The 26,542-nt window shown below is 42.6% G+C and overlaps 1 protein-coding gene across 4 annotated transcripts in view; it reads left to right on the top strand.

Moving 5' to 3' along the window:
- LOC142585994 (uncharacterized) overlaps positions 1-26,542 on the top strand; it is a 330,876-nt gene that overhangs the window by 41,080 nt on the left and 263,254 nt on the right. Inside the window, exons 1-5 of one of the 4 annotated variants that reach the window (XM_075697184.1) lie at positions 3,211-3,296; positions 4,949-5,146; positions 8,166-8,247; positions 11,298-11,472; positions 20,293-20,397. The exons of 1 other annotated variant lie outside the window; for it this stretch is intronic. In XM_075697184.1, coding sequence (XP_075553299.1) covers positions 5,099-5,146; positions 8,166-8,247; positions 11,298-11,472; positions 20,293-20,397 — 410 coding nt within the window. In that variant the 5' untranslated portion in view covers positions 3,211-3,296; positions 4,949-5,098. Of the gene's footprint in view, positions 1-3,210; positions 3,297-4,948; positions 5,147-8,165; positions 8,248-11,297; positions 11,473-20,292; positions 20,398-26,542 lie in introns of those variants that run through there. 2 more of the 4 variants (XM_075697173.1, XM_075697194.1) reach the window with 2 other exon arrangements.

The following is a 26,542-nucleotide window of genomic DNA, read 5'->3' as shown; positions in this document are numbered from 1 at the left end:
TCCTCTCTATGTTCTGATCTCAATTCTTCACTCTGTCTGGTTCTAAGTATCTTAGGTAATGACAAGTATTTTATGTTCTGCTGACAATGAGTGGTGGTTGCTTTTTCCTTTGCATGCAAAATTGTTTAATGTTGGAGTGCTTTGTGGGTCAGGCCATGCGTGCATGCTCTTTGAAGGCTGCTGCTTCTCAAGCGCATCCTACAGATTTTTTTTTTTTGTACTCGCATGTACAAAGAAACAGGCTGCACAAACTATTTTGCTGGAAGTGGTGTTAGGAGTGCTAATGACTGCTTTACTTTGAGTGCTGCTTGCCAACTTCAGACAAATAACATGTTTGCCTGCGATTCCATGTCAATTTGACTTTGTATTTAAAATTGGCTTGGTAACTTGTTTGAGAGTTCCAGAAAAATTGGCACTAAATCTGGGTAGACGATTGTCCTAACCCTGGTTTAAAGGTTGGTGCTCTGAAAAATGGCACCATACAACATTCACTCTATCCTGTTTCTTGGCAAATGTGAATTTGCTGGGTTCCATGTAACTAAAATTTGTGCAGTCATTCCTGTGTTTAAATTTGAAAATAAATGTTCAGTTCATGCCTAATATCCCATATCATGAGTGAGCAATCCATAAGAGAGACTGCTATAACTATATGTTATTGCACAGTCTTTCGGAAATTGTTTCTTTTTATCTAAAAAATGGGTGGGGGGGGGGGGAGAGGGTTGTACTAAAAGGCTGTTTTGTATGCTAAGCGTTGATGTGCACTGAATTTCTGCATAAAAACAATTTCTTGTATTCCATCCCTATAACAATGCAGCAGCACAAGTTCATGGGCACTGCAGTGGTTGACTGTGCAAATTGCAGCTTGGTGAACATTCTTGATTTTAGAAGATGGAAAATACCAATTCTATTAGTTGCTCATTAATAGACATCTCTGGATAGCTTGGATAGTTTTGCACTCGTTTAAGAGACTGCTTATGGTGGTCCCTGTGCATCCTCCCACGTGCACTGAGAGCTCCCTCTCCCTCTTTCTATTCCCCTTTCCCTTACCCCCAGTGTAGGGTAGCAAACCGGACACTCGTTCATTTGATCTCCCTGCCTTTCCTCTTTTCTTTGGATAGTTATTGTGTTGCCTATTGTCATCTAATAGCTATGTTTCATCCCTACATGTAAAAGCAGAGGATGTCAATATTTTAAACTTTTTGAATGATTTGAATTTTGTCTAATTTGATTTTCATTGTGCATGATCAAACATAAAATTGGCGCTAACGTGATAAATTTCACTATGTGGCCATAGTAGACAAAGTATGATAAGTTGCTTAGTGGAGCACAATATAGCGCTCAGGGCGCCAGACTTTTCTGGCTAAACCTCTATCATTTGCACTTGCCAAAGAGTCCGGAGTAAGTGAACAAGGTGAGGATTTGTTCATAATGCTCAATTTGTGCTACATAATTTGCAATGTAATGTAGTAACATAATCTTGCTAAAATTATGTATGTGCTATCATGTTAACATAAGTTTTTATTGTGAAAAAGGCTATTAGTGTTTTACTAGTTGAGCATTCTTACGGTCTGCTCCGCTCAGAGTACCCTCGCTAAGCCACAACAAAGCGGCAGGTGATTTCCACATTTTAATTATGCGCTTAGCAAAGCGGGTCGGACCTTTCGTAGTAGCAGCTTCCTCTGGCCAAATTCAGGGAAGTGAAACAAAATTTTAAAGAACGTTGGTCACTTTTGTAAAGTAAAACAAATGTACATAAATGATTTGTCCATGAGGTAGCTAGACGTGCACTTGTAATGCGTTACTGGCCCATTTTGTCGAGTGGCAAATAAAGCGTCGACTTAGGGAACGCCATGTGATAGCCAGCGAGCTTGCATTCCACATCCAATCCAATCCTTTCTGGTGCTGAGTAGAGATGCTGAGCGGAGTGTAAAAACAACAAACTAAAACACACTATTTGAAAAGTACGCAGTTCGATTTGCGTCTGGCACTATTAGATTCATATTCAATTCTTTCTCAAAGATTATGATTCTGTCTCAAAAGTTGCTATTCACACACTCCTACTTAAAAGAATGCTAAAGAGGAATGTGAAGCTAAAGGAGTACCAACATGGAAATCCAGTTTTTCTTTTTTTCATGTCTAAAGCTGTACTGCGAAGTGCAGTGCGTCTTTGGACATGAAGCTGGACTAGCAGAACCACGACATGGCCGTAACATGGTGTACCACAACCCACTTGTGTATGCCAGTCATCCCTGTGAATTCACTGAAGGCCACAAAATGATCATGCTGCTGGAAGCTTGCTGTATCCCACCTAATTGGCCCTTCCATCATTCATTCTCTGCTTTGCATTCAAACGTTGGTAAAGCCTTGTCCTCTGCTGCTGTCGTGTTTCTTAGAATGCAGGGGGTCCTTTTCAGCTTCCCTACCCTATTATCCTGTTAAATGCTTCATGGATTGAGCTTACAGTGGCATGGTCATAGTGAGTACATGCATTGTATCACGAGACCACCATCACCTGTGGGGATGCGCAAGTCTCACGCGTCCCCTGATATATTGTTTTGCCTGCATGTCTCGCGTCTCCTGTAATCCGGCTTCTCCGCATAGCTTAGTGCCGGCGGTGGTCGGTCAGATAGCAGTGCATTACGAGAGATGGCGCGAGTGTGGCCATGCTAGCGCCACTTATCGGAAACGTTGGTTGGGCGCGGCAGGGAGTAGGCTTTTCCTCTGTGGCTCCGGTTCGGCAAGAGGCGCGGATGTTCCGTGCATGCTCCGATCCATGCTTCTGCGAGACCAAGGACGTTTGCGAGACAGTCTCGCGAGGCCTACACCAGAATGGACGAATAGGATCATTGGAACGCGCCACCATTCGCGTGACTATATGTGTGAACGACCAGGCATTACTGACCAGCATGGGGCTAACATATTCGCTCGCTACCCGGTCACGGTGAGTCGGACTTCCTTGGTTTGTTGTGCGCTCATTGGCATGTTTTGTGGATAGCAACTCGTCTAGCAGCATTAGTCTATGAAAAGTGCAATAAATGCCCTTGTGATTGTTTGCACTACTGTGTTGTTGTTCCTTTGTCCCAAGAGTACGGGTGAGAACGCCAGACACCTCGGGATTCCATAACGTATGTATAGCTGCAGACCCCGGCATCGCAGACCCCGGCACGACCTTCAATCATTTGCTCCTTGTGTGCTTGTTTCTGTATGCAGGAGATAGCTCAAGCGGCATATTTGAAGATGGAGAAATGCGCTTTCCAACGAGACCAAGATGGAAACATTTGGTCGCGCCGTTCCAGGTATATTGTGGCTTGAAAAACGCTGTTCTTTCTTGATTTCTGCGAAATTTTTTGCCACCTTGGGTGATAAAACAAATTTTTAGAGCACTTCTACGTGGTTTATAGTGATGATAGGTCGGAATCAGATAGAAAAAGAGTTATAGAAACTGAAAACGTGATTTTAAAGAAATTGATTTTTTTGACATTTTTCGTGATGCGAAAGCCGCGTCCCCTCCCCCTCCTTAAAGCTTCCCCTGAGCACACACCTTTGGAAGGATACATAAGCATTTTGTTAACCATGATTTACCTTTTAACACAGGACATAAGCAGCAGCAATCTTAGAACAGCAAGAACAGATAAGCAACACGTTGGTTTTAGATTACAGTGTCTTTTCCAGTAATTCTGCTGTTGCCGATATTGCCAGCTTCAGGAACTTTTTTTTATAAACTTGCTCAACTCAAGTACTCGTCTGGCGTCATTTCACCATCAGAAGACTCCCAATGGTAGAGTTTGGAGACCAACAAGTGAGACATTTTCATGAAAATAATTTATTTTTCAGAAGACTTCGTGCAAAGTTAGTAAATCATAAAATGAAGCCAAATTTGTAAACAGTAGGGAAAATTTAGGAGTTAGCAAGTGTGTAATTGAATTAGACCTACCACTTTAACTGCTACAGCCAATCTAGGCATGGGGCTGGGAGACTGTCGTAACGAGGATCGCAATGCAAATACACTGAAGAGCAACACTACTGGTGCTCCGGTGTAGTACCTTTCAAGACTATACATTTAATGTGATGGAAAAATGTTGGTTATTAGCAGAGAATGACAACAAGGTTTCTTTCTAAATTTCTTGCTTTACCTGCATCTCCAGTACGTTACTAGTACATATTGAATCCCAAAGTATTTGCGCATATGTCCAGGCCATCCTTATTCATAAAAGTTCTCAAAACTCATTAGGCTGAGTTTTTTGATCCGTTAGAATGCAATGTAATTCTTGTTTATCTATAAACGATTAAGCTGCTCCAACACCGACTGCCATGGTGGTTTAGAGGCATTGCGTTGCGCTGGTAGGCCCGAAGGCGTGGAATCAAATCCCAGCCGTGATGGCTGCATTTCGATGGGGCCGAAAAGCAAAAACACCCATGTACCGTGTACTGGGTGCATCTTGAAGAACCCCAGATCGTCAAAATTAATCTGGGGTCCCCCACTACGGCATGCCTCAATCGTATCATGGTTTTGGCACATAAAACCCCAGATTTTAATATCTTTTTGAAGAATTAGTGCAGGAATTTCAAGCCAGTCTTTGGTCTTTGTCTTATCTGGTTAACAAAGACTGCTCACGGTAAGACTGACATTTCTGGTTTTCCAGAACTGTCATATACTAGGGGTAAGAAATGTTTGAAATTTCAAATACGGATCGAAGAGTCGCTGCTATTTGATTGATATTTGAAATTCTATTTAAAATTTAAAATTCTAAAATATTCATTTTTTTTCTAATATTGGAACCTTGAGTGAGAGAAGTGTGCGAGGACTGTTCTGAATGATTCCATTGTAGAAGAGCTGCGGCCGCTGCATGCACACATTAGTGCCTGAGCAAGCGCACGAGGCAGATAACCTAGTCTCTGCTTGCCGTAATCTCGACGTGTCAGAACAGGCGTTACGCGGACATTGCAGTAGCATGGCCGATCCCTACATCTGTGGACGTCTCGGACCAGCGGCTAAGCATTCCGAGCATCGGCGGCGCGAACTTCACGACCAAGATTCGCGCGCGGAATCCTTGGACATGCGGCTAAGTCTTTCAGCACTTGGTGTTTGCTCTCTCCCATGTCTACGCCGGCTCTCGTCGCATCCACAATGTGTGAACGTGACAATGTGAGTATGCAGGAGGAAATGGATGCGTGTGCTCCTCCCACACTCTCTAGTAAAGAACAGCTCCAGTTCCATTGGTTGTTAGACACTTTGTCTTTTTAGCATAGTCCTTAATAAACACTCCGAAATTCCCAGCGAGGCCTAAAAATAGCCGCAGGGAATGAACATCGTGAGGCTTCGCAAGAGACTTGATCTGCTGCATACTTTCTTCCTTAGAACTCTTGGTTTTTCCATCAAAGCATCTGCTGAGAAATATCATGGTGTGACAAAAGAATTCTCTCTTCCTCATGTTGATTTTCAGCCATGCATTACTGAGTGCTTGCAGTACTGCTGAAAGGAGAGTTACGTGGTCGTTTCTGGTAATGCCTGGCTTCGAGACAGCATATACACGAATTTCTTGTTTTATTATTAGGCAAGTCTCCCTGGTAATAAACTAGAATGCCGTCCACGTATATATTGCAGAACTTCCCACTGAAATGTTTAAGTACACCATTCATCATCTTCTGAAACCATGCATCCGAGTCAAAAGGTGTAACGAATGCTGTGAATTTCTTTCTAACTTCCTTTAAGGGTACTTGCCTTTACATATCCTTTACACAAGTCTATTCTTGAAAACCATTCGCACCCACCGGTTTCATCGCTTGTCAACTCTCGTCAACTCTTGGCATTGGAAAGGGATGAGATCGGTTTGCCTGTTGATGATCTGGTAATCCATATACGAGCAGAAAGGTCCATCTTCTTTAGGCATGATCGTAATCAGTGAGGCAAACGATGATGTGGATGGTCTGATGATGTCAGCGACCAACATTCCTTGAAGCTCCTGTTTTAGCCAAGTCCTCTTTTTGTGGCTCATGGCATATGGCTTCTTTCTGACTACACTTTTGTCTCGTAGTTAAAAGGGCACTGCGATCATTGTGGTAGCCAATAGAGATGAGTTTTGGATACTTCGTCACTTAGTCAATGCACGTAACCATTCTGGGTTCTTTTTCACTAATATGAGAGCATTTTCCCATGTTGTCGGCTGTGATGACATCATTCCATAGTATATTCATTTTGAGAAGCTTCATGTTGAGTTGGGATAAAAGGAAATTAAAGTCGACACAAGACATCATGAGGCTCTTCACATGGACTATTTTGTTTCTAAAGGTAACTTCTGCCTCCATCCATTTCGTGAACTCCTTGCAAGCTCCATCATAGCTGCAAACTCTGATCAGTTTCCCAGGACAGATGTCATTGTTATTGACCATCTTCTCATTGATTAGGCTAACTGAAGCACCAGCGTCAATCAGTGCTGAGATGTGGGAACTGTTTACAACCATGTCAGCGAAAAGTATGTTTGGGCTTACACTAAATACAGTCTCCTGTTCTTTAATTATATACCCCTGCGAACAATGATGCGACTACTTTTGAGACAATGTGTGGTTCTCACTTGATTGATGTTGATCTTGATTTGCTGCATAGTGGTTCGGATAAGGCAGAACATCTTTTAATGACCCTATCTCGTTTGGCTTAGGTTCGACTTCTCTTTCCAACATGACTTCAGCTGTAGGCTCGGATGTTGCATACCTTAAACAATGAAGAAGCTCCTCAGAAGTTAAGGGTGCCTTTATTAAAGTGAAGCTTTCTTTGCCTCTTCCTTTGACTTTCCCACTGCTGCTGCTGCTGCTGTCTGGCACACCGTGTCGGGGTGGTGGTTTAGAGCGTGTACATCCATGGAAGTGTGGCAGAGAAGAAAGGAGATGCGAGAAACTCGTTTCGACCACACTGCATCGAATATGCGCAATGCCCTCTAGACCTCCCTGGGCGTCGCCACATAGCCTCTTGACTGGTGTAATTATCCGTGACACCCCCTACCCCCTTGCAAAAGCATCTCAGAAATTGCAGTGCTTACATTTCTACTAACGTGCAAGTTTAGAGGGAAGTTAGATAGATTTGTAGAGAGGAGGGGGAAGAGAGGGCAGGAAATGGGGGGGGCGGTCGAACTGACACAGTCGCGAAATGCGTGAATAACAGCCTTGCCACTCTTCACTTTCAGTTCCTATACAAAGGGACGGGGGACAGGGAAAATGTGACGTGAGAATCCAAGGAAACGCTGCTACTGTAGACATGACAGTGGTTGCAGGCAAACAGAATAAATCTCAGTTCCAGGTATAGTACGGTACATTTCTGCTATTTCTGAAAAATAAACACCATGCAAATTTGTCAAGCGGACAACTAATGCAGGGCGTGCAGAAGCAGAGCTGCATTAAAGCACACCATAGGGTCAAGGCGACGCTACAGAAGTCGCATGTCAAGTTCATTGCAACACTTCAATGCCCGGCGCGGTAGCTTTGCGGCTATGGCATTGCTTGAAGTCGCGGGTTTGATCTCTACCGCGGCAGCCGCATTTCAACAGGGGCGAAATAAAAAATGCTTGTACACTTAGAGTTAGGTACACGTTAAAGAACACCACAATGTCAGAATTAATTCGGAGTCCGACACTACAGTGTGCCTCATAATCTGACTGTGGTTTTGACATGTACAGCTCCATACTTCAATTAAAGTTTAATACTTCTGCCACAATGTGATGTGCCATATGAGGCAATGAATATGTTCAACCCTCTCAGAGGTTATGATGGCGCAAGACACCGTCTCAAGCAAACACCTCCCCCTGTGTGTTTTGTGTACTACACAGACAAACAGCAGTGGCGCATGCAAGGTAATGTTTAACATCAACTTACCACTCTTGTGTTGTACTAAACGTTGGAAGAAATTAAACATTCGCCATCAACATTGCTGCTAATTATTGTCGATCAAATCAAACTGCACAGAAAGCTTTGCTTACATTGATTCCCACAGTGTGTGGGATCTGCATAATATTTGCATTTGTTTTTGGTTGTCTTTCTTCATGCCACATATGATTAGAGGCATCATACATGATTCTGGAAGCTTCGGTTCCGCATCGTACAGCAATTGTCGCTTCTTGAAGAAATAAACAACTATGTCATCATCATTTTGTTTATACATAATCACCTTGTTCCAGTGTTCTACTGGGTTCTTTCTGGAAGCAAGGAGAACACTGTTTTTCTATGACTCCCATGCATCTTCCCTGTGTTGGACAAAAGGCAAGTTGAACTACTTTTTGGCATTTTCAGAAAGGTAGGCTCGCATGTTGAATATTCTGTCAGGGTCTCTGTACCAATGGTTCTGTTCACATGCGTATTCAAATACGTTCAACCAACCGTCTACACTGGATGAACTACCGTTGAACATGTCCGGGCTTACTGCTATGCAATTAGCCCTGTCCGATGCAATTATAGTCAGCAATGCTTGTTGCTGCTCTAGTTGTTACTTTTGCAACTGAGCCAACTGGGTTAATGCATTTGAAAAGCTTGACATTTCTGTGCATGTATCACTATGGCTTGAAACATACTCCTTATCAACGTTTTGTTTATTCCAGGTTTCAAAATCTGAGAGGTATAGTTGAGCTTCACACACCTGTAGTGATGACATCGTTGATCGGCTGTTTAGAATTGACGGCGATGGCTTCAGGGCTACCAGGGCTAGTCATCTCTTTCAGCGCAGCAACGAAGTTCTCACCGTCCAGCTCATAGCCTGCAATCAGTAGATGGCTGTCTCACTCTGCGAGGTAGAAGGTTACCCACATCTAGTTACTGTCATCGGCTGTTCCAAATATAAAGTACCGGCGAAAACACTATGCCTTTAGCCATTTATTAGAACTTGTTCATATTCCTCTCTTCTTCTTCCTTGGAACTGCTGGTCCTTCATTATCACTTTCTCCTGCTGATCCTGTGGGATCACTACAACTGTCAGTACTCTTATCTGGCTGCATGACCTTTCTGCTGTGAGTGGCTTAAGTTTCACTGCTAAGGGCATTAAGATGACACCTCATGTGCAAATAAAATGCCTTAAAATGAGCTTTAGAGGCATCTATTGCTTACAGTTGCTTACGCATCGCAAGAGAAATATAAGTACCATACTTCACAACAGGTGGCACCACTGATTTTACATTTTCATCATTTTCTTGCTTACAAAAGCTCTATTCTCACTGTGAATGACGAATTCGTTATTACAGAAGCCTAACGTTTTAATCTAGCTCGACTATTTTCTTTTTCTTCGAAGCTTAAAGGGACACTAAAGGAAAATATTGAATTAGTTTGCTAGCTTATCTGTCTAGAATTCTATCATCGTTTTCTTGAGGCCAATAAATAACTTTATTCCACAGAAAATTGTCACTGAACATCCGGCTGCCACTCCTAAATTTGAATTGCCCACACAAAAAATGAGGCCATGACATAATCTCCATGTCACCACCACTGCCCCTTGTATCTGCGAATTGGCCCCTCTCTCAACTTGTGTCGGCGGCGTTCCTCGAACCTCTCGACTCTGCTTGCTCTATCTTCTGCTGCCCACCCTTTGCTTGTAGTGTTTGTACATACCTCATCTCTCAGCTGGCTGGCAGCACTGTGCCTTGATGTCACGCCATGCATCACAAGAGAGAGGTACGTACCATACTCCACGACAGCTGGCACTACTCTGATCTTACATTTTTATAATTTTCTTGCTTACAAAAGCTCTATTCTCGCTGAAAATTGTGAATTCATTATTACAGAAGCTTAATGTTTCAATCTATTTCGACTTAATATTTTCCTTTAGTGTCCCTTTAAAGAGAAGCTTTGCCATATCAGCTGCAGAGATGAGAGATCCAAGGGCATGGTTTATTGTTCCTTGGAGGTCATGGAATTAGTCATTGACATAGTCTGTGCATTGATGCTTCAAATCATAAAAGAATTTAGTGTGGCTTCTGGTCACAGTGGTCAGAACGTGGCCTCTTGAATTTTTAATATCCTGGCTTATAAACTTTCATTTCGTAAGCTTACTGCTGCAGGCAACCATTCATTTACAGTGACATGACCTTTGGCATTCTGCAGGGCACTCTTTAAGGCCCATTATTGTTCATAACCTTCAAGTGAACTGCCAGATGAAACCACAAAATGGTATTAAATTGTCCATGGCTGTGTCATTTACTGTAAAATTTGCTCCCCCACTAGTGATTATTCGTGGGTTCTCGACTGCATTATAAACTACTGGCAACCTTGAAAATCCAGTAATTTATCATTGCTAAACATAATTACACTTTGCTGAAAAGGTAATAATGCTGCCTTTAAATTACTGAATTAGCAACAGTCTGATGGCAAAGACTTCTCACAAACATTAAACACTTGACTGATACTGCTGGCCCTTGTAGATGGCTGCTACTGCATTGCACTATAGGCTATCTGAAATGTAATTTTCAGTTCCGCTATTCACTATATGGGAGCTAGTGTACGTAGTATTTATTAGTACTGAGTTCGAATTTGCATGGTCCACATTTTCTGAAATCCACTGCATTGAAGCCATTAAGAACAGCACATTGTGCTTCTTCATTAATGATAAACATGCGCACACAATAAACTCAAATTTAGAGGGGCTCTGCGACACCCTCTTTGCTCTCTCTTGCCACTCCTTTGTAATATTTTGGCTGGCATCATGCTTGAAAAGCTTGCAGCACTTTATACGCAATGCCTTACAACTTCAAGTGTACCAAAGAGCTCGAAGAATGCCAACATTATACTATCTAATCCAAAAGAAGGGAGACGTCAAAGAATTGAAGAATTATAGGACCATTAGCTTGCTTTCAGTATTGTATAAAATATTTACCAAGATAATTTCCAATAGACTCAGGGCTACACTTCAGTCAACCAAGAGAACAGGCTGGCTTCAGGAAGGGATATTCTACGATGGATCACATCCATGTCATCAATCAGGCCATTAATAAATCTGTAGAGTACAATCAACCTCTCTATATGGCTCTCATAGACTATGAAAAAGCATTTGATCTAGTAGAGATAACAGCAGTCGTAGAGGCATTGTGTAATCAAGGAGTACAGGAGGCTTACATAAATATCTTAGACAATACCTACAAAGATTCCACAGCTACATTGATTCTCCACAAGAAAACTAAAAAGATACCTATAAAGAAAATGGTCAGGCAAGGAGGCACAATCTCCAATGCTATTCACTGCATGCTTGGAAGAAGTATTCAAGCTATTAAGCTGGAAAGGCTTACGAGTGAGGATTAACAGTGAATATCTCGCCAATCTTCGGTTTGCAGATGGCATTATCCTGTTCAGCAACACCGGGGATGAATTACAACAAATGATTGAGGACTTTAACAATGTAACAGTAAGTCTGAAGATAAATGTGCAGAAGACAAAGATAATGATCAATAGCCTGGCGAGGGTACAAGAGTTCAAGATCGCCAGTCAGCCTCTAGAGTCTGTGAAGGAGTACGTTTGCCTAGGTCAATTACTCACAGGGAACATTGATAATCAGAAGGAAATTTACAGAAAAATAAAATGGGTTGGAGTGCATACGGCAGCCATTACCAAATTTTTACTGTGAGCGTACCACTGTCGTTGAAAAGTGCACAATCATTGCGTTCTACTGGTGCTAACATATGGGGCAGAGACTTGGAGGTTAACAAAGAAGCTCGAGAACATGTTAAGGACCGTGTAAATAGCAATGGAATGAAAAATGATTGGCATAGTGTTAACAGACAGGAAGAGAGCGGTGAGGATCGGAGACCAAGATTAGCCAATATTTTAGTTGATATTAAGAGAAACAAATGGGAGCTGGGCAAGCCATGTAATGCATGGTAGATAACTGGTGGAACATTATAGTTACACAATGGGTGCCAAGGAAAGGGAAGTGCAGCCGAGGACAACAGAAAACTATGTGGGGTGACGAAATGAAGAAATTTGCAGGCGCAAGTTGGAATCGGCTAGCGCAAGACGGATAATTATAGATCGCAGGGAGAGGCCTTCATCCTGCATTGGACATGGAAATAGGCTGATGTTGATGAAATGGTATGACAATGTCTATTATACCTTTGTTAAATATATTGAAAGGAACCATTGGTGGGCTTGAATAGTTGAGTGGAGTGCATTCACTGGCTGATTAGCCAAAATAAAGACTGATAATGGTTGCTCATCAGTAGCTGAACATCGCGAATTGTACATGTTCTGCACAAGGCCTGAACAAGTATGGTTGCAGTGATGAAAGGAAAGAAAGAGCAGGGTCAAAGCAATGAAATAGCTCATTTTCATTTAATTTCAATAATTTTCCTAAAACAATAAGTAAATTGAATAACCCTTTGCAAAATTTGGTCAACTCCGTCACTCCCCAATTCTTTTTATCTACTGTGTAGGTGCACTTAATTTGTAAATGCGGTTGGTTTTCCTTTTCTTTTATGTTTGGTGTCATGAGCCCTCCTTTAACCATTCCTTTTAACAGGAAATGTAACCACATTGACACCACACTGTCACTACTGTTCATGACGTGTGCTTGGAAGTGTTTACTTGGTTTATTATGCTTTTATTCTTACTTCCTTGAAGGGAAAGTATGCATTCTTGTCATATTATGTAACCATACCCGCCTAGACTTCAAAAAGGCAGCCAACAGTATTGAGATTGTAGTGAAGAATATCGGTGCCAGCAGACAGACTATTAACACGACAAAAGAGGAAGACATTGATGGAATTGGCTTGCACCCTTGTCGCAAAATAAATAAATTCTTGTGTCATCTGGTGCCCCCAGGCTCAGTCCTAGGACCTTTGCTTTGTATGGTTTACATAAAATATATCGCACATGGAATAACGATATACAATTCTATACTGGCAATTTTATAATCTACTACACGGTTAAAGGGACTCTGAAATGATTTTGACGATTTTCTACAAACGTACTGAGTCGTTAGAGTAGGTCCTTCTGATCATTAATAAGTGCTCTGCGTAAAGCGTGTAATTTGTTATAAGGTTTTAAAAATGCACATTGCAGCACACTGCTCGGCGGAATTTTAAGCCGCCCCTACCCATATGACGGAAATCGCCCATATGACGTCAGCGGGGCGAGCTATCCGATTGGTTGACCAGGGCGCGTGATCGATAATTTTTCCAACTTGATGGTAAACAAATGATGTTTGTAATAGTTGGAATGTTAGTTAATTTGTTTTATAAAAAAAGTAACATAAAAAGAATGCACAAGAGCAATTTTTCAGTATACTTAAGCACTTCCGGCACACAGCAAATGTCGTCTGCTTGTGCTACAACGTGCTCCGTCTTTGACGAGAGCTCCGCAGTCAGTGTCGGTCTGTCTTTTCGTGAGCGCTATGATTCGACTTTGTTGCGTTGCGGACTGCAAACGTAGCAACTGGCAATATGTCAAGCTGCAACATCGTGTCCTTCTGCAAGCCAGTAGACGAGCGGACTGGCTGCAGCGCATTGGACAGCTGCTATCCGATGGGCGCCAGGATTTGCACCATTGCGGCCGTCACTTTACACTGGCAGATTACTAACGCAATAGCGTTTCACGAGTCCGGTATTAGGGTAAACGCAAGCGCAAGGGAACAGGGCCTGGCCGGGTCCCCTTGCGTGTCGTTTCAGGGGATGAACAGAAGCGCAAATGTGAATGGTCTGCACGGTGCAGCCACCTGGTGGCTGGACCATGGAAACCGATCAGGCAGCTCACGTACGTCTACGCTAAAGTTCCTTCATCAGCTTGAATTTATGCCTTCACCGTTCCGTCGAACGTTCTGCTAGTGTGTGATTACCGGAATACCAGACACATTCGGCGCTACAACAGAATGCTCGCAATGCACGCTGCTTCGATAGCTCTCGCTTGGGGTTGACGGCCAAGCCGCTAGTGGAGACTAAAGCCCCTGCATCCACGCGCCACCGCCACTTTCTTATGTAGCGACAACCTTTGTTGTGCGCCGCCTTTCCCCTCACACCAAATCCGGTTCCGGTATTTCCGGTTCTGGCATTTCCGGTTTTAAAATTTCCGGTTCCGGCGTTTCCGCTTCCTGGAGTTGCGCTGCGGGAATTTCCGCGTTGACTGCTGTTGGACGATAGTGAGACGCCCGCACGTGCTTAGTAGAGCTGTGGCAGTCACCATAAGAAGAATGCAAAGGGGACAAGCTGTTGTATCCCGCTGAAGTAGTAGTTCGCGGTCGCTGTTTTCCAAATGCACGAAAAACGGCAGTGGTCTCCAAGCGCCCAGGCACTACATTGCACAGTACGTTGTCGCTCGTGCCATAACCCGTCGCAGGTTGACGCGAAGCCGCGAACACGAGCAGATCGCTGCTTACAATAGGCGGTGGTTCTTGGATGGAATAGCATTCACAATTTAAACCGCAGCTGGTGCAATTAAAGCCTCTCCAGCGACGCGAAAGTAAACAATTAACGCTAAAAAACAAAACGTCACTTCCACTCGGAACAGGAAGCTGCAGCTACATAAGTTCTGCTTGACGCCGGAAGCTAAGGGGGTGAGTGGGAGAGGAGCGCGGAGGAGGATGGCAGGTTGGCGGTACTTAACCTGGTCGGCGGAAACGTGTATGGAGGGGCTTTAGTGGAGACGTTTCGCGCGGGCGGGGGCGGGCTCCAAAACAACCGGAAGTGGACTATGTGACGTCGCATCGTTACGCAGAACCAGTGAAGGCGGAGCTTAGCCCCGATCGCTCGGCGAACGAGTTGAGGAGGAAAAGCATGGCTAGGGAGGAGGGTAACTTGTAATCGCTTGTAGCTCCATTAATACGTAACGCTTCACTTAAATTGTCGTGCGAATGTTCTACTTAAGCTGTACCCTACACGTCTACAACATTTGTCCGAACCGTTTCAGGGGCCCTTTAAGAATATCCCTTATACACATGCACTGCCTTAATGAGTGGTGCATAAAGTGGAAGACACTCGAAAATCTCCATGTGTCAACATATACCAATTATGCACAAGTGCAGTCTGCCTTTAGCAGCATACAATGTTGATAATGTTAACCCGACGAAAGTTTCAAACTATAAATGTTTAATGTTTGCTTTTATCTAATTTTACCTGAAATAGACTCATTAAATATGACCACAAAAGTTAGTAGAATGCTGAAATTTATAAATAATTTTAGTGATGCATCACCGAGACTGTAAGAGCTGCTTTATTTTTCTAATGTATCCATGATTTGAAACCCTCACTTTGTGAACTTGTGTGCTATGCTTGGACATAATACAGAATAGAGCTGCCAGCTTTATGGTGAATCACTACATTTTCCCCAGCATCACTTTAATAAAAACCAGCTCATGATGCACTCCTTTGTGTGTACAGTAACTTAGGGAAACTGACTATGCTTTGAAAAGATTTTGATAGAGAAAGAGTGTTCCCTTTTCTCTTCGCATTTTGTCTTGTTGCAACAGTGCACAATATTATTTCAAAAATGCAATGCTGTTCTGGTGTTTTTAAGAACCTGTTCTTGCACATGTCATTGCCAAATGGAATAGACCACATAGCGATGTTCCTGACTGCCAATCAAAGTGTGCTACAAAATATGATTTTCAAGTTCAGTTTCATCATCATCATCAGCCTGGTTACGCTCACGGCAGGGCAAAGGCCTCTCCCATACTTCTCCAACTACCCCGGTCATGTACTAATTGCAGCCATGTTGTCCCTGCAAACTTCTTATTGTCATCCGCCCACCTAACTTTCTGCCGCCCTCTGCTACGCTTCCCTTCCCTTGGAATCCATTCTGTAACTATTAATAACCATCGGTTATCTTCCCTCCTCATTACATGTCCTGCCCATGCCCATTTCTTTTTCTTGATTTCAACTAAGATATCATTAACTTTGTTCCCTCACCCAATTGGGTTTGTTCCCTCACCCAATCTGCTCTTTTCTTATCCCTTAACGTTACACCTATCATTCTTCTTTCCATAGCTCGTTGCGTCATCCTCAATTTAAGCAGAATCCTTTTCGTAAGCCTCCAGGTTTCTGCCCCAAACGTGAGTACTGGTAAGACATAGCTGTTATATACTTTTCTCTTGAGGGATAGTGGCAACCTGCTGTTCATGATTTGAGAATGCCTGCCAAACGCACCCCAGTCCATTCTTATTCTTCTGATTATTTCAGTCTCATGATCCGGATTCGTGGTCGCTACCTGCCTTAAGTAGATGTATTCCCTTACCAATTCCAGTTCCTCGCTACCTATCGTAAACTGCTGTTCTCTTCCGAGACTGTTAAACATTATTTTAGTTTTCTGCGGAATAATTTTTAGACCCACCCTTCTGCTTTGCCTCTCCAGGTCAGTGAGCATGCATTGTAATTGGTCCCCTGAATTACTAAGCAAGGCAGTATCACCAGCGAATCGCAAGTTACTAAGATATTCTCCATTAACTCTTATCCCCAATTCTTCCCACTCCAGGTCTCTGAATACCTCCTGTAAACACGCTGTGAATAGTTTATGACCGCCTATGCCATGTCATAAACTACCAGGTTTACCAGTTGAGTGCCATCTGTGCGGTTTAACCGCGCTCAGATTGGTCAACCTTGACTGATCGCAGAAGGCACCACTGCAGGTTAAATGAGGCGTACAACTCCTGCGGTGGCAAAGAGGTAGAGTATCTGCCTCGCGTGCAAGAGGACCGTAGTTCGAATCTCGGTGCCGCGAAATTTTCCACCGGATAAAAAAGAAAAAAATTTGCGTGTTGATAAAGTTGCATAAACAGGCTTGGAGTGCGGCCTGATCCCGGTGACCAGAACCAGTAACGCACTCTCTCACAAGAGCAGGATTGGCCACCCTGGTGCAGTACTTGGCCACAACCTCCTATATGAATACAATAATCAAACTTCAGTTTAGTTGCTGGCAAATGTTTTTGATGTGAAAGCATCAAATGGCCTATGAGCCAAAAAGCTGCCTGCATCTGTAGCAGTGAAATGGCACCTAAATTCCCATTGGCTGCGACGCCATTTCACGAGTGCGGCTCTAAGGAGTAGAACAGGTGAATTGGAACATCTGATGCTTTGTTAGCGCACCAGGTGTTCTCAACATGCTTACTTGCCCACGATGAGTTCATAACTCGAAGGACCGCTCAGCAGTGTTCAAATGGACATAAATGCTTTTGCATATACAGCTCGTGAGAAGTGCTTAGGTGTCATATTTTTCCTACGTCTCTGTTTTGATTTATGGCTAGTCACATATACCATCTGGTACAGGTAATTGTGAATTAGGAAATAAAGAGTAAATATGCTGATAAAAAAAGTAGCATTTTTAGAGTTGAAAAATCAGCATTAATGCTGGCCACCTTCAACCATTCATTTAAAATTCAAGAATATTTTTTTTCATTGAAAAATACTAATTATGTGACACAGCAGCTAAGTTATTGTTGAAGACATCTCATTAAAGGGTCCCTGAAACGGCTTGAACAAATCTTGTAGACACATAGGGTACACTCCAAAAAAAGTTGACACCCTTTGGGTTGTATTTTGTCCCCAAACAATAATCATTATCTGTCTTGCCCTCATTTTCTTTCTTTAACGCTACGAGCCCAGTACTTCCTAGTCATGAACGGTTTGCACGCTATCAGCTTGACACAGCATTCTCGACAGGAAAGTAGCGAGCGCCGAGTTTTCAAGAGAGGAAATGCAAGCAAGGCAGATGACGATTATTGTTTGGGGACAAGATAAGCCCCAAAGGGTGTACACTTTTTTTACAGTGTACAGCTGCAGTAAAACATTAGCGCCACAATTTAAGTGAAGCGTATAATATTAAGAGTGCTGCGGACGATTACAAGTTACCCTCCTCCCTAGTAATGCTTTTCCTCCTCTACTCATTCACCGAGTGATTGGGCTAAGCTCTGCCTTCACTGGCTGTGTGTCATGGTATGATGTTGAGTTGTCTACTTCTGGTTATCTTGGAGTCAGCATGCGAAGCCTCTCCAACATCTTTGCTAGCCACCTGGCCATCAATCCCACGCAAGAGCTATCCAAGCAGCATGCGTTGCAAGCATTCTGTTGCAGCATTGAGCATGTCCGATATTCCGGTAACCGCAGGCGAGTTGCGCGTTGACAGATGGGTGACCACGTAAGCGAAAGCCCCTCCATACTACTACCACTATGATGAAGAGGCTTTAGCATAAATCTTAGCGGCCTGCAAGGTGCATCCACCTGGTGGTGCAGAGCCTAACCAGCCAAACACAGCTACTATTGATGTATGACCAAGTGTAAAACATTTTAAACATTTAAAAAGATGATGTGTTCACGGCTACACTCCTGTCGAAAATTTACACCAGCAGCAAAGTAGAATATACTTGGTTACTGCGATTTTAGCTCTGTGCCACCAGGTGGCTGCATTGTGCAGGCCATTCATGTTTGTGCCTTCACTCATCCACTAAAATGTCCAGTCCATTTGTGATTACATTTAACCGAATACCGGACATACTAAATCTCTCTATTTTGGTAACAATCCTCCAGCATGAAGTGGTGGCCACAAATGCGTAGATGGTACGTGGTACTGATTGAATATATCAACAGCCTGATGCACTGCAGCCATACCACTTGCATTTTGCCTTGCAGAGGGACACGATGTCTCATCTTGTCATGTTGCCAATCGCTAGATTTGCAGCCCACAATGTAACAAGGGTGATACATGGTGCTTGCAAAAAGAATGCTTAAGACCAACGATGACTTCGCTGTTTGCATAAAGATGAGGGATGTTGCAACACAAACAGACATTTGCTGTGTGTCAGAAGTGCTTGAGTGTAGTGATACATTATCGTTGCATATTCTGTTTTTGTTATCTTCTTTTTTATAAAAATAAATTGACCAAGATTCCAACTATTATGAACAACATTAGTTCACCATACGATTGGAAAAATTATCGATGACGCGACCAGAGTAGCCAATTGGATAGCTTGCCCAACTGATGTCAATTAGGCTACCTATGTCAATTGGGAGGAGGTGGCTGAAAACTCTGGAGCAGCGCCACTGCGATAGGTAGCAATGCACATATTTAAAACCTTATAAAAAATTACATTCTTTACGCGGAGTGCTTAAATGCGTCGCTTAATAATCAGAAGGACCTACCCTAACGACTCGGTGCATTTGTACAAAATTGTTTCAGGGTCCCTTTAAGAAAGTAATCGTGAAAAGTTAGGCAGGTCATGTATAGAACATATAAGAGTTGGACTATTAGAGCAAAGGAATGGGTGCAGAGGTAAGGGATACACAGTTGTATGTGGTAAAAGAGTGGGTAGAGCGATGAGATCAGCAAATTTGCATGCATACAGATGGGATCAGCTGACGCAGGACAGAGGTCATTGGAGATTCTTGGAAGCGGTCTTTGTCCTGCAGTGTACTTAAATAAGGTGATGATGGTGGGTGGCGTTCAAACCTTCGACAGCTGGACTACAGTGGACAGAAATATATATGTCTCTCTTGGTACTGCATCACTATTTTCTAACTGCCTAGATAGCAATTGTAACTTCCTAAATGACCAGTTCACACTGACAAGCTTTCTTTCTTTCCGGGATAGTTTACAAGGGTTCCTTTATTCAACCTTGTCTGCTAAAAAAAATACATAAAGTTAACTGCAATGGTACTGCTTGGAGTTATAGTGTAGAAAAAAAAAAGCTAACTACGTACATAAATAACACTATATAAGTTACCGATGACTAGCTGTGTAGTATATAGCACCGTCAAGCATACTTCAGAGTGCCAGCATACTTGCACTCTGAAGTACATCTCAAAGTTGTCACATGTACAGAAATGTTATTTGCTTTTACACAGTAGAGGCAATTGATGTTGTTTAAATTGAAATGAGCTATGCATGTTTTTTTGGGAAAAAAATGCGCTATGAAAAATGGACTTCACTAAATTTTAGCAAAAGAGGAGCTATCTCTTCTGTCAACTAATTGTTCAGAGAGACACAAAAGCACTTTGTCAATTTATATTTGGTCAAATTATGTATGCAGAAGCTGCATCCGAAATTTCACCTCGTAAGTCCAGCTATATCATGATTAAACAAGGCAGGGTGGTCTTTATACTGTTCTACCTGTAAATTGTTTATGTTTAATTCGCAATGGGGCCCAACTGGCTCTATAAGATCAAGCAGACTTCCACAAGTGCACTTATTTATTGAAGCGCATCAAAAGGAGGTGCAGCTCATACAGACATAGCGTAATGGCTGGTATATGAAATCTTCCGAATGAAAACTTTGCACCAGGTTATATTTCAGCAGCTTCATCGACAAGCTTCACTTCTGACTTTCTTAGTGATGACAACTGTCTTGTCTATACAGGTCGTGCTACCCTGCTCAGAAGGCGAGTGCACATTGCTTTTCAGGTCAACACGTGATTTCATCAGAGTTCACGAGTGCTATGCCTCTCAAGAAGCCAGTTCCCTGGTAATGGTACTTTTATTCCACATCACTGTGCAAGTTGCCATTTCTAAGTTGCCAATGATCCAACTTTGAGATGTTTCAGGCACCCCAGTAGCCATTCAAGGTCTCGAAAAAGGTTCACAAGGCAATGGAATTCTACGCATACGTTTAATCACAAATCAGCTACCTGCATCAGGGTACACTGTATTCGAGGCCGTGATGAACCCTTACAACCTCGCTGACCAGCAGGCTCTTTTTTCTTAACTTGATCCTCCAGCACCTCCCTCCATACACATCAATCCCTCTGCCTACTCCATGCCTATGAAAAAACTCCATCTGGCAGGACACACGTGCTCTTATTTCATTGTGTATGTGCTGCCGAAGTGAATTGTGCTTGCAAGGCTCCAGGTCACAATAGCCCTTACTATTACCTGCATTTGAAACTTGCTTCATGTCCTCACAAAGCATGGCATGTGCCAAATTTCTCTCTTCAGTGACATAAGCAGAAGTTATAAATTTATTGTGAATTTGTCCAGCATTACAACCACAATCTCGCTGTCATTTTATGGAAGCCAGTGTTCAATAGTGCCGCATCCAGTTAATTACCATCACTGGCTTCACCCAAACAACAAACAGATAATACAAATGAAATCCTTAAAGTGGTTCAAAAACAGTTTCTGGTATACCTAATATTTTCCACTGAAAGCATTCTCGTAAAAAGATTTGCGACAGAGATTTGCGACAGCATGCTCTATTAAAGGGGATAAATTTTGTTAAAAAATTACCCTCCTCTCAAGCTGTGGTATTCCCCCTTCCCCCCTCTCCCCAATTTTTATTCTGTGCAGCTATGACTGTGTCCTGCCTCCTTGGGCACGTCATCCAGTAATGCATGTGCCTACTTCAGTTTAAACCAAGCATGTTTCCACATCTCTTTCGAAGCATTATTTCTCGTCACTGTGGTGATGATGGCCTCAAATTAAAGTTTAGGTGCAGCTGTCGCATCTTCTACAGCATGCACTCGCTGCAGAGCACTCCCTGTAAGTACTTACAGTGTAAGGAGAGAAATGCTGGTTCAGCCGTGCTCTTGTGATGGAAATAAGAGTACAGCACAAACAAGTCGCAATGTCACAGGTGCATCTGGTGGCCAGAAATGTTTCTTTCTTATACCAGAGGAGACATTGCAGAGGCCAATTCGGTCATGATGGACCAAAGTACAAGTTCACATGCAATTATCTGTTTCGCACCTCGTTCAGCTGTTGCCACTGCAGTAGTCTTCATCTCTGTCGCATTCTTTCTCCTCATTTCCTTCCTTCATGCAGCTCACTAGGTCTTCCACAGAGCCGTGCTTTCCTGAACCGACTCTACTCTACTCCTTTTATTGCACATGTGCACAAATACATTACAGGTATAGCAGTTGCAGTAGACAGTCCACTTTCTCAGCCAGAAGTGTGCCACTGCTTTGAAGTGTCTGTGTTTATTGTATTTTTATTTGTAATAGGCAAACAAATTAAAATGTATAAAATGTTATTAAAAAAAAAGATTTGAGCAATGCTGTGCCTGCTGTATTCCAGATGATGTGCCACCGAAAAATGAGTTCACTTTCTGAGTGACATCACTCACCCATTCTATGTAGAGTGGGCAGGGGTAGGAGAAAACATAGATGTGTCACTTTGATTAGTGGAGATGTTAATCTTTAAGCCAATAATAAATTACAGGTTTAGCGCATGACGAAGGGGTCACAGGAAAATGGAAACTTGACACAGCATGCACAGGGGAAGCTTTGTGCCTGGAGCCAATGTTTTGACAATTGGGTGCTCGTCCTGATGGAGACAGGTCTCCTTGTAAAAATAGCTATGGGTAGTAGTATGGGTACGTAGTAGTAATTATATGTATGGGTATGTAGTATGGGTAGTATGGGCAAATAGTATGGGTGTGTAAACTTAACGTACCCATACTACCGCAATCCTTAGTCGAGCTCAAAGGACACATCAGTGCTGCAGTGCAGACAGTTGACAGGACTATGCTACAAAATGTATGGAATGAGCTCGATTATCGTCAGGATGTGTGTCGCGTCATCAAAGGGGCACATATTGAACATTTGTAGAGGGTATATAAACTTGGCGAGCTTGTGGTTCTTTTCATATATCTTTCACGTGTGTATGTGTAATACTTTTGAAAATATATCGTTTTCAAAATGACTGAATCACTTGTACTTAAAGGAAGTACTGTAGAGATAAAGAACAGATACAAAGTGATCATTTTGGGGAGCAACACATTTGGACTAGCAGACATCAGAAATTGTGTGATAATTGCCAATTAATTTTCCCAATAACTGAGATTCAGTATAATTTGTAGTTTAGCAAACATGTTGCAATAGGATCTCTCCTAGCTGTAAGAGAAGCTCTTTTGTGAGGCATGTGTCTTTCTGTGTCCCGATCATTCTGCTTGCGCTACAGCAAAGATGATGCCATACTAACAAGCCCTCATCGAATTCCTTTCTTAATGTTTATCAACATTACACAATGGATTGTTTTTCATGCGCAACTGAAAGCAAGCCAAAGCTATCCTGAATTGTAAGAGTGGGTCTTGAAGCAATGATTAGCTTTAACTACTGCAAGGTGCAAAGCTCCCGACCATCTATAATATTAAAAAATGAATAGCAGAATCAGGCACAACAGCATGAAAGGTAGAACAGAGATTATACACAGCATTGAACAAACAACCATTTTTATTGCCTGTTGATTTGTGTGTATGTGTATGCATGTGTGAAGCATGCAATAATACAAAGAAAATAATCTACGCTGTCACAGTCACATGAGTTGTCACATGCTTAATAAATAGCACAGTTCACTTGCAATGCAGTGAAAGAGGAAGCATAGTTAGTTTGGTAATGTGATAAGCTTCACAAATCTCACCTAAATATCTTTGTGAAATAGTGCATTTTTCAAACACTGATCGATTGCGATTACATTTTCTACATTGTTCTGCCAATTAGTTCACAACAGATCTAGTGTGCACGGTCCCCAAGTTTGTCATTTCTGCAATGCCCAATTGGCCTGTATAGCAGTGCCTGCAGGTAAAAGAAGTCTAGTAAAACAGCGCACCAACATTCGCAAACCAACTGATGTAAATGTGTTTCTTTTCACACTTGTTTCTTAGGGGCTTAGGGCCTTATTTGTTTTTTTGGGGGGGGAGATTGGAGAGTTTACTAACAATACTCTTACTCTGACCTTTCCTACTACCGTCTTAAACCCATGAGACAGCTTATAAACACAAGAAATAGTTGCGATGTGAAGGGAGATTCATTTCTGCCTTCCTTCGTTATTGCGATAGCAATTATGTGGACACTCCAGGTGCATTTCTACCGTGGCTGTGTGATGTCCTGTATAAGGTCCAAGCATGATAACATCGTCGCTGCGTGCCATATGTGAGAGTGAAACTTGTGCGGGTCACCCGATGATCGCGGCTCAATCTCGTGCACAAAGCACTGGTGGGGGGGAGGGGCATTGTACTCCGGCGGCTGCTGCATACGGTGCGGCCACCTTGAAAGCTATCGGCAATGTGGACAAAGCGTGCCGAGTGCTGGTACCTTCGCATGCATTGTGCTTTAAACGCTTAGTTCGCAACAAAATGTAAGAAAAAAAACGCAGCAGCTGGCTGACAGGTATTGGTGAGTCTGTCTGCGCAGGCGTCAGTAGGACGACCGCAATGTCAGACAGCTGACTGTAACTGCCAAGCACCGCCGTTGTGTACAAATGTATCCTCAGTCATCCCTATAGCACCCCGCATATGGTTAAAACGCGTCGTCTAAGGGACATATGTAAAGTGCACTCGGCATATGATGTAATTAAGTAGCCAGAAGTGTTACATATGTTCAACAGTTCTCTGCACTGGTGCGATGAAATGCATAGAGCCTTGAGTGTGGCTGCACGTTCTCCTTATCCTCTCCGCTCATGTTATTCATGGTAGAATTGCTTTGAGGTGAGGAAATGAAAGCTTTTTTTTGTCACGAGCAAGAATTTCATGTGCAATGCAAGAACAATCGTGTACTGTGCATTGGGTGTACTCCAGAATATAATTTTTAATGATACACATGCTCACATTTTGCCCTTATGCAATAATTTTTTATACAGGTGAGATTCACCACAGCACATTATGAAATAAAGTACTGGTCCTGGGCTGCTCCAACATTTGTGGAGCAGCCCAAATCTCCCTTCAGTTCCTCTCTCTGCAGCCAAACTCTCTCTCCAACTTTCTTCAGGTCTACGAACATGTTACACTGCAGCTGTGGCCCCTTAGATTTTGTGACAGTCTATATGCCTGGCTCCAACAGAAATCTGGACCACATATGCATGTCACACAAATGCTCCATTGATTCAAAAGAATCAGTCATAGTAGTCGGTGTCAAAGTAGCAATGGTGGTGTTCACAGCCAGGAGCCAAACCATTATACCATGGCTACACAGTGAGGGCAAAGGGGAACACTTGTGTTGTTACACTGTCCAATCATCAAAATTTTTTGTGCATCAAATTAAGCATAACTTCAAAGTTCCTTCATAAAAAAAACAAAAAAAAAATAGATAACGATTCACAGAATAAAAGAATGCTTCCTGCATAACCCACGACGTAGTGTAGTGACACCGACACCAATGAAAGTAAATAGAAAGTACAGCAGTTGCACTTAAGGAAGTACACCAGCTGCTACTAGTGTACTAAGAGTTGCTGCGTTTTCTCTTTGCAATCAATATGCACTGGCAGGGTTGACAGTTCATGGGATTACGTTCCACAAAAGTTTACATGTCGGCACAATTTCAGCTTGCAGCCATTAAATCAGTACAGCAATAGGTTAGTCGCATATTCTTTTTACACATAGCACATTTGAAATGCAGGCTACATGCCCAGGCTAAAGAAATATTTTTTCTCTCAGGTTCTGCATCCCATAACCCTGCCTGTATAGTGAGGTTTTTGTGCATGTGCAGTTTTCATGAAATCACCTTGTGGAAAACAAGCTATCAAGTGCACAGGTCTACAGTTTAACACATTGTTGCAAGGTAAGAATGTCATAATATGTTGCAAAAATGGAAGGACAAGGATGACACCAGAGTGATAAAACATATAGCAAACACATTGGCATGGGTACTGAACCTACTTTGAACCTATAACGTGACCATTACATCATTATCAGTCTTCCCTCAGTGTATCTGGGGGTGCATAATACTCTCAAATGTGGCACTCTCTTTCCATGTCAAATTGTTGCTTGGGCCTAACTTATTCAGAACATTTATCTGTACAGCAATATCCCACAGGAGGATTGCACATTCATGAATGAAAAGTGCTGTCATTACGTTGCACAATGTCCATTTATATTTAGGGACTGATCTGCATTGCTTTCCATACACCACCAGGTGCTATTATTTGCCTGTTATTCATAGATCAGTGGTTACACATTTGACATGGCACATTTATGAAAACTTTAATAGGCAGCATTTAATTATATAATTTGCAAATGTGCATCACTTGTGGCTCTTACTGTTTTTTTTATTGGTTTGCCTAATATGTTTTTAAAGCATATTTCAGTAATTATGGTTACATGTGCCATAAAATCTCACACGTGATATGAATATTCCAAATTTCGGCTTGTGTTCACGCATTCGGCGTCCATGGGTCAAATGATTAAATACCATTATACGGCGGCGGTTGCTTCGGCCTGCAACCATCCAACAAAACTACGCAATGCACTGGCTTTGGGCCAAGTCAAAACTTCTTTGACGTTTTGAAAACCCCACGAGTCCCGATACGTCACAAAGTTGACTTTGTCATGTCGACTTAACGCGACATCGTCCGCGAAAACTGCTACCTTGAGGCACAGAACACAGAATGATGTTAGACGACACCAGAAACCACGACAGAAACAAAACGTAGAACAGGCGGAACCAAAGAACACCTATGCGGAACGTGTACAACGAGGTAAAACCAGTAAAACCATGGTACAACCACACAAGTGCAACCACAGAAAAGAACCAGTGGTACCACATCACAACCACTCTCTCGGGAGCTCGTGGCTCTTGCGCTCGTTGTGCTCTTGTGGTGCTTCGTCGCACTTGGAAAAAGCGTTTTCATTGGCTGACAGCTTTAGAGCAGTCGCAGTAATGTTTTAATGACAAGTATGT

Source organism: Dermacentor variabilis, chromosome 1 (genome assembly GCF_050947875.1).
Source record: "Dermacentor variabilis isolate Ectoservices chromosome 1, ASM5094787v1, whole genome shotgun sequence".
Classification (NCBI taxonomy): Eukaryota; Metazoa; Arthropoda; class Arachnida; order Ixodida; family Ixodidae; genus Dermacentor; species Dermacentor variabilis.
This window is presented reverse-complemented; position numbering and strand designations above follow the sequence as displayed.